The sequence below is a fragment of the Ahaetulla prasina genome, chromosome 2 (assembly GCF_028640845.1).
Source record: "Ahaetulla prasina isolate Xishuangbanna chromosome 2, ASM2864084v1, whole genome shotgun sequence".
Lineage (NCBI taxonomy): Eukaryota > Metazoa > Chordata > Lepidosauria > Squamata > Colubridae > Ahaetulla > Ahaetulla prasina.
This window is the reverse complement of record NC_080540.1, coordinates 218,631,887-218,650,748: the sequence shown is the minus strand read 5'-3', so window position 1 is coordinate 218,650,748 and position 18,862 is coordinate 218,631,887. Positions and strand designations below refer to the sequence as shown.

The window sequence follows — 18,862 nt, the reverse complement described above, 5'->3', positions numbered from 1 at the left end:
TGATCTTGCTTAGCTTCACCTGCTGCTTCCTGTTTGTTAGGAAGCTTGTGATCCACTTACAAGTCTGTTCCGGTACCTGTAGCTGGTTTAGCTTAGTTAGAACCTTTTTGCCATTGTGTGCCAGGAGGGGGGGCGGGGGCATCGCATGCATGGGTGCCCATACCCATAATTCTATGCACCCTGCCCCCGTGCTTGTGCCCGTAACCCTCTTCGCTCCCCCCTGCTCCCGGCACGTGATGGCCCAGTAGGCCTGTTTTTCTCTCTCACCTGGCTCCAGAGTCTTTCTAGGAGTCTGGGTTAAAATGGCCTTCCCCACCCCCTGGACATCCTCCGGATGTCAGAAATGGCCCATTTGCCAACTTCTCCCCACCCCCCAGACTCCTACAGAGGCTCTGGAGCCTTCTCCACCACCTCCAAGGCCCTCCGGAGACAGGAAACAGCCTGTTTCCATACTTCTGGCGGGGCCAGAAGGCCTGAAAATCAGTGTGCATGCCAGAACTGAACTCACATGCTCAATGATATGGCTACGTGTGCCACATGTCTATAGACTTTTTGAGGATCAAATTGCAAAACAAATATGAAAAAAGGATGAATAGAATGAGAGGAGGGGAAAACCAAGCAATTTCTGGTAGTTGATGAGATCCTGAAAAAGAGAGAGATGAGAATTTTAATAAAGCAAAGGCAATGTTTGTGGCAGTCTATGGACATGCTGGAAGGAAGAATGTAGTTTACAAGATCAAAAAAGTATGAAAAGCACCGAAAAGACGACTGACCCTGAAAGTAAGTCCTAGCTTGATTTTTACATATGCCTGATACAAGCCCTACCCCCAAAATAAGCCCTAGTTAAGACCCCTCCCATTCTGGGGTGCACTGGGTGGGGTGAGGCGAGGCGCACAGGTAAAAATTAAACTAGGGTAGCGATGGGGTGGAGCTGCCATATTTACCAGGCCTCGCACATCCCAACACCTACATCGCCTTGCAGGCCCACTTCTACAGCCATTTGCCACCCCTTGCATGTGTCGCCCCCCCGGCGTCTGTTTCACTGTCAGAGGCCTTCCGGAAAGGTCTCTGCAGCTGAGAAATGAGGCCCAGATTGATGCTCGTGTTACCCCCGGCCTCCATTTCGCCGTCAGAAGCCTTCTGGAAAGGCCTCTGCAGCCGATAACAGCTCCGGATCGATCTGTTATCGGCTGCAGAGGCCTGCTGGAAAGCCCTCTGCAGCTGATAACAAACGGCTGCAGAAGAAGTGGGCCAGCAGCAGGCCCCTGATGGGCAGGGCTGTCAGTGTCGCTACCTTGAGGTGAGTCAGTAATTAGACATCCCTTGAAAATAAGACCTGATGCCTTTTTTGGTGGCAAACACACACACACACACACACACACACACACACACACACACACAAACACACACAAACCGGCTCTTATTTTCAGGGAACACGGTATGTAGTGTGTGTTGTTGATGTAAACTAGTTCTGGCTCTGTTCATTTTTCTTCTGTCATGCCTTTAATTTCTTTTGCTTACTATTTTTATTCCCATTTTGTGTTTTATATAATGTTGCTTAAAGCAAAAGGAAATTGTATAATGGCATATATGTATGTCATTTATGCTTTTCAATCCCAAGGCATTGGATATAGCCAGTCTGTTGAAGCTAACAAGATCTGGATTTCATTAATACCTTTATATATATCCATGGTAAATATCAACAGTATAAAATGGAATTAATTTTTTGTTAAATTTTAGTTGCTTAATAATAATTGAGTTTCCATCTGAAACATGGCACATCTGGTTTACAATGAGAGCCTACAAGATGTAATTTTGTAAGTGCTATTTCTAATCCATATATCATATATCTTTAAACATATTTTAAACACGCATACACAGAGACACATAGACTGTGTCATGCTAAAAGCAGCCTTTGTTTCTCTATTCTAGGTTGTTTGCATTCGCTCTACATGGAATGCACTCTCACCAAAACTGAACTGTGATACCCGGCCACTTATTTTAAAAACACTCAATGAACTGTTCTCCCTTGTCCCTTCATTAATGGTGAATTCGAGTGAATATGAGGTATGTGTCTCATACTGGCCTATTTTTTTTTAATAATCCCTAATTTTAAACAAGGCAGTCAAGTTTATACTTCCTTGAAGATTGTTTATGAACATAAGTGAAGGCAACTGAACTGGAGAGTGGAGGCAGTGTTCTAATGACATTATTGGGAAGCAGTAGAGCCAGATTTCCTTTGCTATTTTTCCTTCAACTTTTGAAGAATTGTTATTTTTATAGACTAGCAGATAACGATCAACCTTAGTGTTCTTCAGAAAAGCTAAGCAGAATTGGGTCTCATTAGTATTTGGATAGCAGAGCACTTTCAATTCGCTTGCCATAGGCAAGGTTAAGAAATTGAAAAATATTCCAATGGACAGCAGTGGCAAACCATTTTTTTATTGTTGCCGGTACTCTAAAGGAAACTTTATCTTTACTTCTAAGCAAGATGCATTAAATACACTGGAGATTTGGGAAGAGGCTCAGACCAATCGTAGAAACTACTCAGGGCCAGAACTAATGTTTACAGGTATCCTCGACTTACAACCACAATTGAGCCCAACATATCTGTTGCTAAGTGAGACAGTTGTTAAGTGAGTTTTGCACACTTTTTATGACTGTTTTTGCCACAGTTATTAAGTGAACCATTGCAGTTGCTAAATACCACAATGGCTTCCCCATTGACTGCTTGTCAGAAGTTCGCCAAATGGTCATAGGGCACTTTTTCAGTGCCGTTGTAACTTCGGTCACTAAACAAACTGTTCTAAGTCAAGGACAACCTTGACTTATCAGCAATCATTTCATGGCTGAACAGCGATTAAAACTAGAATGGACTGAAGAGCTGAAGGTTTTTATGATCATTTTGTTAAAATTGAACATAAATTTTCAATTTTAGTTCAATTCTTTATTAAGAAATCCTCAATAGTTCCATCTGGCTTTCATGGAACTATTGAGGATTTCTTAATAACTTATGAAAAAGGAATCATATTCAGGAAGAATGAAAATAGGGATTTGCCCCTGGTTTTCTCATTGGCTGGAACAATCTATAACCAGTTGAAAATTACTTTAATAGTTTTGTTTGTCACAAGTAAATAAGCCTACTCCAGATTAGACCAAAAGCTTATCTAGCTCAGCATTCTATTCTAAAGAAGCCATCCTAGATATTTCCATAGGTGCAATATGAATGTATTAGCACTCTCTCCTTATGTTGCCTAGCAACTAGTATTCAGAGGCATACTGCATTTTATAAATAATCTGCAAGTAGCTATGTGGATAACCATATTCTGTACGAATTTGACTGTTAAATGTCTAACAAATTCCAAATGTTCATTCCGCTAAGCATGCTATTTCCTTCTTGAGGTGAAAACCTCCAAATAATTTAACCTTTTGTTATTGGAGAGTTTGTACCACACTGTAATCATTGGGGTGGTGTTTTTCTGCATTTTTTCTGTCTGCATTTTTTTTTAAAGTAAATGAGCGAAATTGTCCTAATGCTATATAATTGAGTCAAATCTTGTACCAGTGGCAGTTAGATATTCAATGTATTTCATATCATGCCAATCTAATGCTGAAAGAGTTATGAAAAAGACAAATTCCATTTTATACGCCTATACAGAATTTGACTTTTTAATAACAGCTGTCCTGTAGGCAGATATTTTAATTGAATTAGCCATTATAAAATCAGGGTAGTTTTTCTAGTCTGTGAACATACACTTAAGCTACATACAGGTGATTGCTTGGTATATTTTTGGTATATTACAGCTATACAGGTAGTCCTCAACTTGCAATTACAATTGAGCACAAAATTAAACAAGACTATTAAATATTTTCCCCCATTTTATGACCTTTCTTGCCACAATTGTTAAGTGAATCACTGCAGTTGTTAAATTAGTAACCTGGTTATTAAGTGAAACTGGCGTACCCATTTCCTTTGCTTGTCAGAAAGTCGCAAAATGTGATCGTGAGATCCCAGTACCTTGCAACCATCCTAAATACTTGCCAGTTGCCAAGCTTCCTAATTTTGATGATTTGACCAGGGGATGTTGCAACGGTCATAAGTGTGAAAAATGATTATAAGTCACTTTTTCCAATGCCATGGAAACTTTGAACGGTCAGTAAATGAATGGTTGTAAGTTGAGGACTACCTATATAATGTTAGGGTGCAATTTGTTTTGTCCTGATGGAAATAAATTATCTGAAAACTGAGGAAATAGGATGATTCCATCCTTGTATCGAAGATCATTGGGACCTGTATCAGCTACTTTACAGTGCAGTCTCTTATTTCAGGGGTCCCCAAACTGTGGCCCGCTACCTGGCTGTGTCCTGTTTTGAACCGGGCTTTTGAAGTAGTGGTCAAGCATACAAAGTTTCATTTGTGCATGCACAGGATTTAGGTTGCATGTGTGAAACCATTTCCCTGTACCACTGAAGTCGCTGCCACTGGTCCGCAACCCAAAAAGGTTGGGAGCCTGTGTCTTATACCGTTTCCCTGAAAATAAGACCCTGTCTTATATTTTTTTTGAACCCTGAAATAAGCGCTTGGCCTTATTGCCATGCGCTCAAAAGCCCAATTGGGCTTATTATCAGATATACTTTCCAAAGAATTTGGTAAAATCCAGTTAAATATTGAGTAAATTCTAGTGCTATGTTTCCCCTATTCCCCCCTCCCCCATACACACACCCCGTATGCTCTAATGAGCAGAAAGGTGGTTCTCTTAGGGTCATTTGGCTGAATCTGTTATTCGTATTGCAAATGCAGTTGCATATATTTAATATAATTAGTCTGTCAACGAAAGAGTGAGCAGAATGTTTTAATAGGTAACCGTCTATGCTTCTAAAAGCATTTAAATCTGTTTACATGGTTGAGATTGTAACATTGAAAATGTTTTTTGAATTTCCTCTTTAAGGGTACCTAAAGGTCAACCCCTCCCCCTCAACCTGAAGTGGTACTTCGCATTTTTATTATACATCATTGAATATGGGATTTTGAATATAATTTTTGACCTTTGAAATTTTCTCAGAAAGTATAATAAAGACTATTAGTCTTCACTTTGGAGCCAGCTAAATTGGCAAAAACCTTTCTTGTTATTTTAAATTAAACTTCAGTGGCTGCATAGAAATATTATTCTATGTCACTGCCTCAAATAAACTGCTAATCCATAAATGCTTGTCTTGGTTTATTTTACTATGTGTTATTTATTTTAATTTTCTATCATGTTTCCTTAATAAAAAGAATCTTTATAAGTTGGATTTTGTTTTCTCTCCCCCCAATTTGATGTTATAGAAGTTTAAAGCTCAAGTTGTCAATTTCCTATGGAGTCACACACAAAGCAAGGTGAGACACGAGAAAATGAACTGTCTTTGGCCAGATACTGGCCTTATTTAAATATTTTCTGTGTTGCATTAAACATCTAGTTTCTCTGTCCAATCCTACATCTTTTTTTATAACATATCATAATCATGATTATGTGTCACATAATCATGATTACAGTATGTTATAAAAAAAGGCACTCTTTTTTTTTACAACCACTGCATACCTTCCTAATTCTTTATTTACTGCTCAGTTATGATTGGTGATATTGATAATTTTTCATAAAAATCCACAAATATCATCAGGACCACAGTACAGTCGTAGTAAATGAACTGTGTGTTGCTATGGTCAAGTCACCATTCTTTATTTCTAAAACATTTTACAGTCAGAAGGTTCAAAATATAAGGCAGTCAATTTGTATTTTGAGACTTCTGATCTTACCATTAAGTAATATCTCAGATGTTTACCCCAAAGCCCTACTATAGTATAACTATTGCAGAATAATACAACTTATGTACAGTTAAAAAAAAAGGTTTCTTTTGCTCAGTAATTTTGGGTGATGTGATTTTTAGCACACACTATTTGCTTTTAACCACAAGGTTCAAGACAATTTAGAACTTGCCCTATATTCTTTACTTGGAAAATCAAAGCTGCATTTAACATAATAGATAAATACAGTATTTTTCTTTATCCATCCTTATTTGCAATGATGTGATGGCAATATTTTTCTTTAGGATTCTCTTGTAGCTATCTCTGCATATAAATCTCTCTCTGAATTTCATTCTGAAGAATACACCATCCTCCATCTTCCTGAACAGGTAGATCTTTCTTACTTTAATTATGAGTAAGTGTTGTAATCAACAGGAATACAAAACTGTGTGCAAACAGTGTCCAATCCTTATTTGGACATTCAGTAATTCATCTGATCTTAATAGGAAATGGATGTGTAGTTGCTATTGTGTCTCTTGTATTAGAGTATATTTCAGTTGCCCTGGACTCATATCCTTCCATCTGTTGCAGGTGGGAGTTTGGAAGCAAAGAGTCTTCTGTAAATGAGAACATTTGTCTTGAAAATAATCAGATTTTTGAGTTGCATAGTAAGCAGGAGCTGGACCAACGAAGTCATAATGGGTTGAATAAGCCAAGCAAAAAGAGCCTACCCCTCATTCTTAATAGTCAATTAATATGGTGATTGTGTACTCCAACACAGTTATAAAAGATTGGCATTTTGAACAAGAGAAGCAAAATGTGTCATGTTTTTTTCTCTTTTGATTTAGGAGATTGTTTCTAATAAGATTTTAATAATAGCTTTCTGAGAAGTATGCCATGTTCTACTTGGTTTGTTGATTAACTTTCAAATTCAATTCAAAATATTGACTTGATTTTTGAAACATTGTGCATCCATAGGAAACATCTTTGTCCTTTCCTTAATAGATATTAAGCTAAGCCATAGTTTATTAAGTTATAATGTATTGAATATGTCATACCTATCGGAGTTTGAGCAGAATATTAACCCTAAATTATGTTTTATAAATCCCTGAGACTTAGTTCACCTAATGCAGGGGTGTCAAACTCAAGGCCCACGGGCTGGATCCAGCCCATGGGCTGGTTAGATATGGTCCGTGGGGCCAACCTGAAAACAGCGAAGGACTGGCCCATGGTGCCTCTGCAGTGAAAATGCCCTCCCGAGTCCCATTTTCCCTGGCAGAGGTTGCAGAAGGCTGTTGCAGCCAAAAACGGACCTCGCAAGGGCTGTGGGTGACCCTCCTGAGTTCATTTTTGCTGGAAGAGGGTTGCAGGAAGCCGTTGCAACAAAAAATGGAGATCGGGAGCCCGTTTTTGCTGACAGAGCACTTGGGCCACCAGAGGCACCCCTGACAAGTGATGTTGAGCTGGCCATTCCCATCCTGCCCCCCCTAAGATTAAACACAACCCTAATGCGGCCCTCAATAAAATCAAGTTTGACACCCCTGGCATAATGCATCAATTCAAAACTATCAGATTACAATTTAGCCTGTATAAAGTTGAAATTTCCAAGCTCTGTTTTTTTTTTTAATCTGAGAGGACTAAAATGTCTTTTGCTTATGGCACTTATAGGAAGGTTGCAATATTTTTATAGAAAATAAAATAAAGCTTTTAATGGGACTGACATTTTTTCCTATGGTTGGTTAATTTGTCATGCCTGTTTTATATTAAAACCAAATATTCATTAAAGTGAGCAGCATACAATAATATAACACTACAGGATAAGCAATGCTAATGCTAAAATCAATATAGAAACTACAAAATGGAATATAAATAATATTAATATTGACTTTATGTAATGTAACATAATAAAGTACAGTATTAGTTAATATAGTTAAAAATTAATTAATTAGTTAAAAATTCCTATATGTTGGGTTAATAGTAATATTAAAAATTGTAATATAATAAAATTCAGCAATAAAAGTTAAAGGACTGAATAACTGGAATAATAAACAATATTACAAATTTATGAAAGTTATCTTTAGATGGTCCTCTAATATACATGGTTTTGTGCTTTAAAATATAATACACGAGTGCATAAAATAGGCATTTCCATAAAGGAATTCCAAAGGAGGTTCTGGTAAAAGTTAACACAGACGTAAAAATAAACCCTAACCTGTTGCTCACAGGTATGACAGATGGCATTAACCCATTATGAGGGTTATAAATATTCAACTGTGTATACGATGGGTTTCCGTTTATAATATGAATGTGAATGAGCATAAATATATACTACATCATTTTTAGTGTTATAAATGTTCCAGGGTTCTCTTGAACTTCTTAGAATCTTAGCCTTAATTTTAATCTTAGTCTTAGTGAATCTTTGGGTACCCAATGGAACAAAGCAGATAGCAAGGAAAAGAGACAAATGCTGTCTTTCCATCCTCTTGTCCACATTTTCCTCAATTAAAAAAATATTTATTTATTTTATTCTATTAAACTTACAGCCACTTAACTCCTATTGACTTTAGGTGGCTCTGAGCATAAAAGCAAAAAGGCGGCATACAATTTTGTGAAAAGGACGTAATGTAAAAAGATGCCAAAATTGATCAACAATACAAAATTGTCAAACACCCACAAGGGTCTCCAACCACTCTAACCCAATTCCTGCGGGACAACCAGGTTTTTAAAATGATTGTCATAATCCTCTTTAATATCTGTGTTCATCAAATTCCAGTGGAAAAAGTTACGAATTTATATTAATTTGTATATGAAATGGCTTATAATACCCTTTGTATTGATGTTATAACAATAGAATTAAAAAAAGACATATTTCATGTCTCCAAGTCTATTTTTTTTTAAATTTAATTTTGTCACAACAGTATACACAAACATTGTCATAAGTAAAAAAACATATCATGAAGAAAATATATATATATATATAATTTGATATAATAAAGGGAACAATAGGACAGGAACGGTAGACATTTTTGTGCTCTTATGCACGCCCCTTATTTATAACAACTTATTTATTTATTTATTAGATTTCTAGACCGCCCTTTTCCTGAAGGACTCAGGACGGTGTACAGCCTTATTAAAACACATAGGAACACAATAAATTTAAAATGCATTTAAAATGAAATATTTAACCGGCCAATTTAAAACTAAAACGGTCAAACGACCGATATAAAACCCTAAACTATAAAATTATAAATAAATTAATACAGTTTAAAATTCAATTAAAACTAAGTTAAACTAAAATATTAAATTAAAATAATATTTAGGCTAGTCCCGCCTGATTGAATAGCAGAGTCTTCAGTTCCCGCTTGAAGGTACGGAGGTCGGGAAGTTGGCGTAACCCAGAAGGTAACTCATTCCATAGGGTCGGTGCTGTCACAGAGAAGGCTCTCCCCCTGGGGGTCACCAGCCGGCACTGTTTGGCTGATGGCACCCGGAGCAGGCCCGCTCTGTGGGAGCGCACAGGTGGTTGGGAGGCTATCGGTGGCAGAAGGCGGTCTCGTAAATAGCCCGGTCCTAAGCCATGGAGCGCTTTAAAGGTGAGCACTAACACCTTGAATTGCACCCGGAAGGCTACCGGCAGCCAGTGCAGGCCGCGCAGGATAGGTGTTGTATGGGAGCAACGTGATGCTCCCACAATTACCCGTGCAGCCGCATTCTGGACTAGCTGGAGCCTCCCGGTGCTCTTCAAGGGGAGCCCCATGTAGAGAGCATTGCAATAGTCCAGGCGAGAGGTAACGAGGGCATGAGTGACCGTGAGTAAGGAGTCCCGGTCAAGAAAGGGGCGCAAATGGCGCATCAGGCGAACCTGATAAAATGCTCCCCTGGCGACGGCCGTCAAATGTTCTTCTAAAGACAGCCGATCGTCCAGGAGAACGCCCAAGTTGCGCACCCTTTCCCTGGGGGTTAGAACTTCACCCCTCACAGTCAGCGAAGGCGTAAGCTGACTGTACCGGGACGCCGGAACCCACAGCCACTCTGTCTTGGTAGGGTTGAGTTGAAGCCTATTCCTCCACATCCAGACCCGCACAGCCTCGAGACACCGGTCCATCACCTCGACAGCTTCGTTGGGGTGGTTTGGGGTGGAAATGTACAGCTGAGTATCATCAGCATACAGATGATAATCCACCCCGAAACCACGGATAACCTCACCCAGCGGCTTCATATAGATGTTGAACAGGAGAGGCGAGAGAACCGCCCCCTGAGGCACCCCACAAGTGAGGGACCTAGAGGTCGATCTCTGCCCCCCTGCCAACACCGTCTGCGAATGGTCAGAGAGATAGGATGAGAACCACCGATAAACGGTGCCTCCCACTCCCACTCCCTCCAACCGCCGCAGCAGGATACCATGGTCGATGGTATCAAAAGCCGCTGAGAGATCTAACAGGACCAGGACAGAGGAACATCCCCTGTCCCGAGCCCTCCAGAGGTCATCCACCAACGCGACCAAAGCCATCTCGGTGCTGTAACCAGATCTGAAGCTGGATGGAACGGGTCTAGAAAGACAGTTTCCTCCAGGTATTGGGGAAGCTGATACGCCACCACACTCTCAACAACCTTCGCCAAAAAGCGAAGGTTGGAGACTGGACGATAATTCGCCAATACAGCTTCTTGAGGAGGGGCCTCACCACCGCCTCTTTCAGGGCGGCGGGAAAAGTGCCCTCCAACAAGGAGGCGTTGATAATTCCCAGGAGCCAGCCTCGTGTCACCTCCCGTGTGGCCAGTACCAACCAGGAGGGACACGGGTCCAATAAAAAAATAACTTCTCCATTAACTATGAAGTCTGGGAATTATGTGAACTCTAGTTCATCATATTTAAAAGGAATCAAACTGAGGAAGGTCGAAATTTAGTTGCCCTTCTTTTCAGTTGACTTAGGGAAACTTCAGTTTTTGAAGTTCGACTCTGTATAACTGATTGCATGCACTTTTTTTTTCATGGTTTATCATACATACAGGCAAGACCAGAACTGGATCAACAAAAAGTGGACGTAGAGATAGAGGAGGGGGAGGAGGAAGAAGAAGAAGAAGAAGATTTGTCTGTGCCTGGCCACTCATACATCAAATTGTTGTTGCTCACTCCTCATCCTGTCTTACAAGGTACAGCATATTCATAAAACATGATAATTTGTAATAGTTTTAAAATTTCATAATATCAAACATAGCTGATTCTAACTTGTGTTTGATGAATGTGGTTATATTTGTATGTACGTAGAAAAAGGTACCAAATGTTCAAGGCAATATGTACCCAATAGAATACCTAACAATAATCCTAACCTTGGTATTATTTATCAAACTGATTTGTAAATAAAAGTTCCAAAAGTTACTATAACAAATGAAGTATCTATGGTATTGACAGAGGATCTGTTGGTATTTGTGGTAAAATAAATAGTCTGGTTTAAATAGTTATAAAAGAAATTATTCTGGATAACATTTCTAAGTAATGTCTATTGGAATGTTTGGATAAGGAGTTATTTTTCTCTCCCTTTGTGCATTTAAACAAAGCCTCCTATTATTAAATTGTTTTATATGAATATGTGTCAGTTGTCCAAAATGTGTAGTTAATAGGGGCAAGAAGAAATGCACTTTAGGCAGCATGAACAAAAATCTCAAGAAATAACCAAAGTATTTCTAAACAGAAGCACAGATTTAGTTTTATGGTCATGTTAACTTTTTGATCTGCTAGTAGATTTGAAAAGTTGTCCTAGTCTTCCTATAAATAATGGACTGCTTTTTTGGACACTTCCCTCTGGCTGTTATTAAGAGAAATAACAGGCAGGGTGGGAGAATGGGTAGTCTTCAAGAGAACAGATGAAATAAGAAAAGATTAGAGGATAAAAAGCCAAGGCGTATCAGAATCTGACTGGATTTTGTTAACTGATTTGTGACACTTTGTGTATGTCTGCGTTGCAGGAATGAGTATATGAATACATTTTCAGTCAATACTAGCTCCAATTTATAAGATATGGAGCACTGTATCTGTTTTAGAAAAACTGTGCATCAGATACACCCAGCTAACGAGAAACAGTTGTTTTTAGCTTTCCCTCTGAGGGTTAAAATGCAAGTTCTCATTATATAATAAAAAAAAACATACAGATTGTTAAACCTAACAAATGTTGCCTTAATTTGCCCATTGATGATGAAGCAATGAGTGGTGTGACCTGTTGTGGTCCCTCTGACTATGTTTACCCTTGCACTTCAGTTTCCCAATTATAACAATTGTTAGAAATTTCATCAGTTAACATAACTTTAAAGCCCCAGCTTTGCTATCCTCGGTCAACCTAACATCCAATAAATAACCTGCAGCTATTTATTTTTCAGTATCTGTCTTGGAATTGTTTTATTTTAAATCACAATAAGCATTGAGTAGCTCTAACTGGGATATTTTTTGGATGCTGTAAGGTTAAAGTTACTTCTGTTGTTTCAAATTGGGGACCTCATTAGAATGGTCAGACAAAGGGTCCATTGATCAACATAAGACATTTTGGGCTATTTGTTTTTGTTCCTGAACTGGAACATCTGACACCATTTATTGAAGGCTTCCCGAGGTGACATTTTGAGTGGGAGGTGAATATGAAGTCTTGCTTAGGAGTTACAGAAACCATGACCTTGAAGCTGCGGTTGAAAATGGAGTTACCACTTATTTCAATATAACATTCCCAGATAATCATTGTGGTTCTGCTTTGGTTGGGTGGTTCTGCTTTCTCCAGTCAATCACCTTTTGTTTTCTTTCAGTCCCCTCACTGCCTTTTCTTCTTCTTCCCCTCCTCCCCTTTAGCTTTTGAAGAGTTTGCAACATCGCTTGTGAAAGAAGAGATGGCTAACATGCCTCGTGGAATATACCATTCTGCACTGAGAGGTAATGCTGTGCGGTCAGACCATGGGAAAACACTATCAAGTGTTCCAAGCTTTATGATGAAAATGCATGAGAGGAACAAGCAGCCTGGGCTGAAACCTGGCCTTGCAGGTAAGATTCTTGCCGTGTGCCTTTGTATACTTATTGGCTTTATTTTTATGTCACTCAGGGAGGCATTTAAAAATTTAAAACATTTAAATGTCACAATTGGCATAACTTGACATTCAGAATAAATACCATGTATGCCTTGCATTTACATCACTTTTTTAAAAAAACAAGAACAGTGCACAGCCACCTGGTAACGCTGTCTACTAAGTGTTCTTAGTCCAATGTTCTGATTACTTAAAAGCAGTAAAAAGCCGCAACACAATTTTAAAAGTCTGAATAATAAGATACTTGAATAGTTTAAATGACTTAAAATATATTGCACATAAAGCAAAGCATTCTATGGTTGAAATGTCACCAAAACTAATGTTCTAGGTCTACCTATAGTTTATAGGGCCTGATTACTTGAGGGATTGCCCAGCCATTTTGATTCTATACAGTTGGCATGCTCTGGATTCCTTCAATTAAATAATGTCATCTTTCAGGATTTTGGAAGCATATTTCTCTGTAGCAGCAGCTGCCCTCTGGAATGAGGCTTCCCCTAAAATCCAGATGACACCCCCCACCCACTCTGCTGTTATTTAGAAGAGTGGTGAAGACCTGGCTCTTCATCTAGACCACGCCTCATCCAAATACATGAATTATTAAATATTCCAAAGCATCTAGTGAAGATCTAAAAAAAGCAACATAGTTCATGAGAATAGGTAGATAATAGGCAAATTTTGTGTAATAAAATGTCTTTGGAAGATGATCAAGCTTTTTTCTTATGCCCATGTTGACTGGTATAGATCGGGTCTCTATGTCCATTCATGGGTGTATTATAGTATAAGTTTGCTATAAGAAAAGTGAGTCCTAAAAAGAAGAAAAAATATATTTGCTGCTGTCCGTACTAATCTAATTAGGTAGAACCAGGACCATGATCTGTTGGTGCTTTAGTGAATGATATACTGAAAAGAAAATCAATAATTTGCATCTCCCTCTCCCCTTTAAGAAATAATTGCCAAATTCTTCTGAAATCCCAGTTTTCAACATTTCTGTATTACAGTTTTATGTAATTTTACAATAATGTTAACATATGTTTTTGGAACAGTTATCAACAATTTAATGCATGTATAAACACTTTTTTCAGCTGGCATGTTACTGAGTTATGATCTTCCAATCCATGTGGGCAAAGATGGCAAACCTATCAGTCGGTTTTTAGCCAGCAGGGGGCGAAACTTCCACCAGATGTTTATAGCTCTCATCCATGAGGTAAATGGTGCCATTCTCCTTCTTTTTCTATAACCATTCAAAGCATTTATTTCCCTACCTGAGCTTCCATTTGCTTATATTTAATTATGAAATGGTAGCTACAAGCAACATGCTGTTGTAATTTGCCCTTAATTAAGTAAACTTAAGGAGAATGGAAAGCATAAATTCATCTAATGAAATGCTCTCTGAGTTGAAGTGTTTTCTCTAAAACACTATGCAAATCAGAGCATCAGAGTTTTATCTTCAACTCTTTTAAACAGTTTTGCTTAAGCAGCTGACATTCTTGACAGTTCCAGGCTTGCCTGAAAAACAATTAGGGGAAGGCAACTTATGGAGTCACCCATATGTCTTGTTACTACTGTATAATAACAACAACACCACAGTATGTCGCGTCATTGTTCTCAGCATCTTGGAGCATTATATTAATAGAACTGATATTTGTGCACTAAAGTTTTATAAACTGAAGCTGTAATTTTCCTGCATGAAATATGATTTAAGATAGGGACAAAAAAATAAGAAAAGGATGTATAATTAACTGTAATGCTTATACCACTTACAACAACTGATTTTTAGAAATTGCAGAGAGCAGATAGAAGAGTATGAAAGCATGTGATGGGTATGTTGGCATTTCTGTCAGATTACATCAAACTGCTATATTGTTGGTGCTATTTTTATAACTGAAGGAAGGTTCTGAGCAAGCTAACTATATAAAATTATTTCCTGTCTGTTCTGACGTTTGAATGGCAGTTGGGTTGCCAGGAAGAATTTATATCTACCTCTATTCGGATAATGGGTACCCTGCAGACCAAGGAAGAGTTACTGAAGACCATTTTGAATTTTACTCAACTTTATGAGACTAGACAGACTTTTGAAGAAGAGTTTCTATTTTATTTTATTTAACATTTCTTAAATTGTAGTAACTGCCGGTATTAGAGCAGTCTTGTGCCACCCAGAAAGGCTGGAAATGTAATTCTCAGGATCCTTTGAATTAGCCATCAAGGCTGAAAATTCTTCCAACACTTTTGGAAGGACACAAATTTGGGAAGCTGCATTAAATAATTGTCACCCCATTTCCCCCACCGTTTTTTCAGAACGCACAGCGCATGATACAACATAATGGCATTCTAAATTTTACTAGTCTCATGTCATTGATTATCTGGGATAGGTCTAAAGAATTCCAGGTTCAGAAGTAGTTATTAAATCTGTAAACCTGCAGAATGCTGTGCTTATTGATCTTTAAGATGCAACATTGCAAATATTCTACTGAAACTCCTGTTTTAAAAAAAATCTAATCCAGTGGCACTTCTCTTACACCTTATGCTGAATTCTGATGTAAAATACTATGGAGGTCAGCCTGAGATAAAATACACACTTTTAAAAATCTAAATCTGGCACAGAGATCTTGCTTTCGAATTAACAGCATCTATCACTTCTCAACTAAAGAGTGTAGAATTTATTCCAGTACTCTGTCTGCTTTGACTAGCTTGTACAGTACTCCAGATTTTCACACTTTCCTGGGTTGTTGAAAGATGTCAGTGGCTCAGCTTTCCAACTACATATACAGTGCTTGGATATTTTCAGTCATTAGTAAAAACCATGTGGCCTCTTTTCCTTGAAGAATCCGCCTCCCTATAGAATTAATGATGAGGTTATAAAAATCTGTCTTGTTTTATGTACCTGTTCAGTAAGCCTTACTTCACAGAGCCAAATTTCTGAGGATAATCAGGAGGCGATCACTTAAAATAATTTGAAGGTATTTGTTTCCCCCATATACTTTATATCATATAATTTTAAATTGACTTCTGTTAAGATTAACAGAAAAGATTATTTTTATGTTGCTTGCAATGGTTTTGGTAGGAAAAATAGCAAAAAATAAGTTTATTTTCTGATTTATTTAATTTATACAAAGTTTTGTATCTATTAGGACAAGGCAACTGATGTTGTGACCCAGGCCCAAGTAGGTAGTAGTAAATGCGATCAGTTCAAACAGACTTTATTAGAACAGCTGAGAATTAACTCATTCTCAGCGTCGTCCAAACTAAATCAAAGCAAATTCTTCATAACACAATTTTCAGTCTTATCAACAACCTTGGACTAATTAGGCAAACTGCCAAAGGGATTTCTTGGCAAAAGTTCAAAAGCAGATGTTGTGTCTTGCCCGCCCTCAGAGCAGCCGGGGCCTTCTTACCTGCTCCCGAACACTGAGGAATGTATGCCTCCCGGCCCAAGTCCTGGCTCCATGCCCACACAAACTGCAGAAGAAGGAGCATCTCCCGGCCCCAGCCCTGACTCCATGCCCAGGCAAACGGAGCAGCTAGATCCCTCCCTCCTCCACAGCATGTGAGCCTGAGGAGGGTTTATTCTAACAGCTGCTGATTGGTGTGACCTCGCATCAGAAGGCTGGATAGGCGGAGGCAACAGAAGGAAGGAGGGCAGGCCTTAATGAGTGCTGAGTCATGGAGCCACACCCCATGGCCTATATAAAGGATCTGCTTTCTGGCAGTTGGGTTGCCAGGAAGAATTTATATCTACCTCTATTCGGATAATGGGTACCCTGCAGACTAAGGAAGAGTTACTGAAGACCATTTTGAATTTTACTCAACTTTACGAGACTAGACAGACTTTTGAAGAAGAGTTTCTATTTTATTTTATTTAACATTTCTTAAATTGTAGTAACTGCTGGTATTAGAGCAGTCTTGTGCCACCCAGAAAGGCTGGAAATGTAATACTCAGGATCCTTTGAATTAGCCATCAAGGCTGAAAATTCTTCCAACACTTTTGGAAGGACACAAATTTGGGAAGCTGCATTAAATAATTGTCACCCCATTTCCCCCACCGTTTTTTCAGAACGCACAGCGCATGATACAACATAATGGCATTCTAAATTTTACTAGTCTCATGTCATTGATTATCTGGGATAGGTCTAAAGAATTCCAGGTTCAGAAGTAGTTATTAAATCTGTAAACCTGCAGAATGCTGTGCTTATTGATCTTTAAGATGCAACATTGCAAATATTCTACTGAAATTCCTGTTTTAAAAAAAAATCTAATCCAGTGGCACTTCTCTTACACCTTATGCTGAATTCTGATGTAAAATACTATGGAGGTCAGCCTGAGATAAAATACACACTTTTAAAAATCTAAATCTGGCACAGAGATCTTGCTTTCGAATTAACAGCATCTATCATTTCTCAACTAAAGAGTGTAGAATTTATTCCAGTACTCTGTCTGCTTTGACTAGCTTGTACAGTACTCCAGATTTTCACACTTTCCTGGGTTGTTGAAAGATGTCAGTGGCTCAGCTTTCCAACTACATATACAGTGCTTGGATATTTTCAGTCATTAGTAAAAACCATGTGGCCTCTTTTCCTTGAAGAATCCGCCTCCCTATAGAATTAATGATGAGGTTATAAAAATCTGTCTTGTTTTATGTACCTGTTCAGTAAGCCTTACTTCACAGAGCCAAATTTCTGAGGATAATCAGGAGGCGATCACTTAAAATAATTTGAAGGTATTTGTTTCCCCCATATACTTTATATCATATAATTTTAAATTGACTTCTGTTAAGATTAACAGAAAAGATTATTTTTATGTTGCTTGCAATGGTTTTGGTAGGAAAAATAGCAAAAAATAAGTTTATTTTCTGATTTATTTAATTTATACAAAGTTTTGTATCTATTAGGACAAGGCAACTGATGTTGTGACCCAGGCCCAAGTAGGTAGTAGTAAATGCAATCAGTTCAAACAGACTTTATTAGAACAGCTGAGAATTAACTCATTCTCAGCGTCGTCCAAACTAAATCAAAGCAAATTCTTCATAACACAATTTTCAGTCTTATCAACAACCTTGGACTAATTAGGCAAACTGCCAAAGGGATTTCTTGGCAAAAGTTCAAAAGCAGATGTTGTGTCTTGCCCGCCCTCAGAGCAGCCGGGGCCTTCTTACCTGCTCCCGAACACTGAGGAATGTATGCCTCCCGGCCCAAGTCCTGGCTCCATGCCCACACAAACTGCAGAAGAAGGAGCATCTCCCGGCCCCAGCCCTGACTCCATGCCCAGGCAAACGGAGCAGCTAGATCCCTCCCCCTCCTCCACAGCATGTGAGCCTGAGGAGGGTTTATTCCCAACAGCTGCTGATTGGTGTGACCCTCGCATCAGAAGGCTGGATAGGCGGAGGCAACAGAAGGAAGGGAGGGGCAGGCCTTAATGAGTGCTGAGTCATGGAGCCACACCCCATGGCCTATATAAAGGATCTGCTTTCTGGCAGTCTCTGAGTCAGGCAAAAGTCGAACTTATCTTGCTGAAGTCACTTACTGGTCTCCTGCCTGCTCTGAGGACTTTGCTAGGACTTTGGGCAGAGCTGCAGAGGCAAGCCTGATTCGGATTTCCCTGACCCGGCCGTCAGCGGAGGAGTGGGACACGACAGCAGAAGACGCCAACAAGAAATAAATACAGCAAGACAAGGAGCAAGGCTATCAACGTTGTTTTCCGACAGAGCCCAAACTTCGTTGCTGGTCTTTTAAGCCTTATGGGAGGGGCCAATCATCTCTTGGCCCTACTCCCAAGTTGTCCTCTTTGCTTTAGCTGCTCTTGCCTTCTAGCAGCTCTTCTCATGCATACATTAGGAATAGGCTTCTCCTGTTCCTCTGCCTTACTACTATCAGCCTCTAGAGGCTCTGGAGTCCACACATCACTCCCAGATGGCCCTGGCCCCACCTCTGCCTCCTACGCTGAGCCCTCATTCGGGCCTTCCCCAGCCTCCAGGACTGGCCCATTTTCTTCCTCAGGCTCATCACTGTCCGACTCCGTTGCCAGCTC

The 18,862-nt window shown here is 39.1% G+C and overlaps 1 protein-coding gene across 3 annotated transcripts in view; it reads left to right on the top strand.

Annotated features, from left to right (window-relative positions):
• FOCAD (focadhesin) overlaps window positions 1-18,862 on the top strand; it is a 165,498-nt gene that overhangs the window by 82,457 nt on the left and 64,179 nt on the right. For 2 of the 3 annotated variants that reach the window (XM_058165711.1, XM_058165713.1), the window contains exons 16-21: window positions 1,933-2,067; window positions 5,327-5,377; window positions 6,088-6,171; window positions 10,792-10,933; window positions 12,612-12,800; window positions 13,924-14,045. In XM_058165711.1, the coding sequence (XP_058021694.1) occupies window positions 1,933-2,067; window positions 5,327-5,377; window positions 6,088-6,171; window positions 10,792-10,933; window positions 12,612-12,800; window positions 13,924-14,045 (723 nt within the window). The remainder of the gene's footprint in view (window positions 1-1,932; window positions 2,068-5,326; window positions 5,378-6,087; window positions 6,172-10,791; window positions 10,934-12,611; window positions 12,801-13,923; window positions 14,046-18,862) is intronic. The other variant, XM_058165712.1, reaches the window with a different exon arrangement.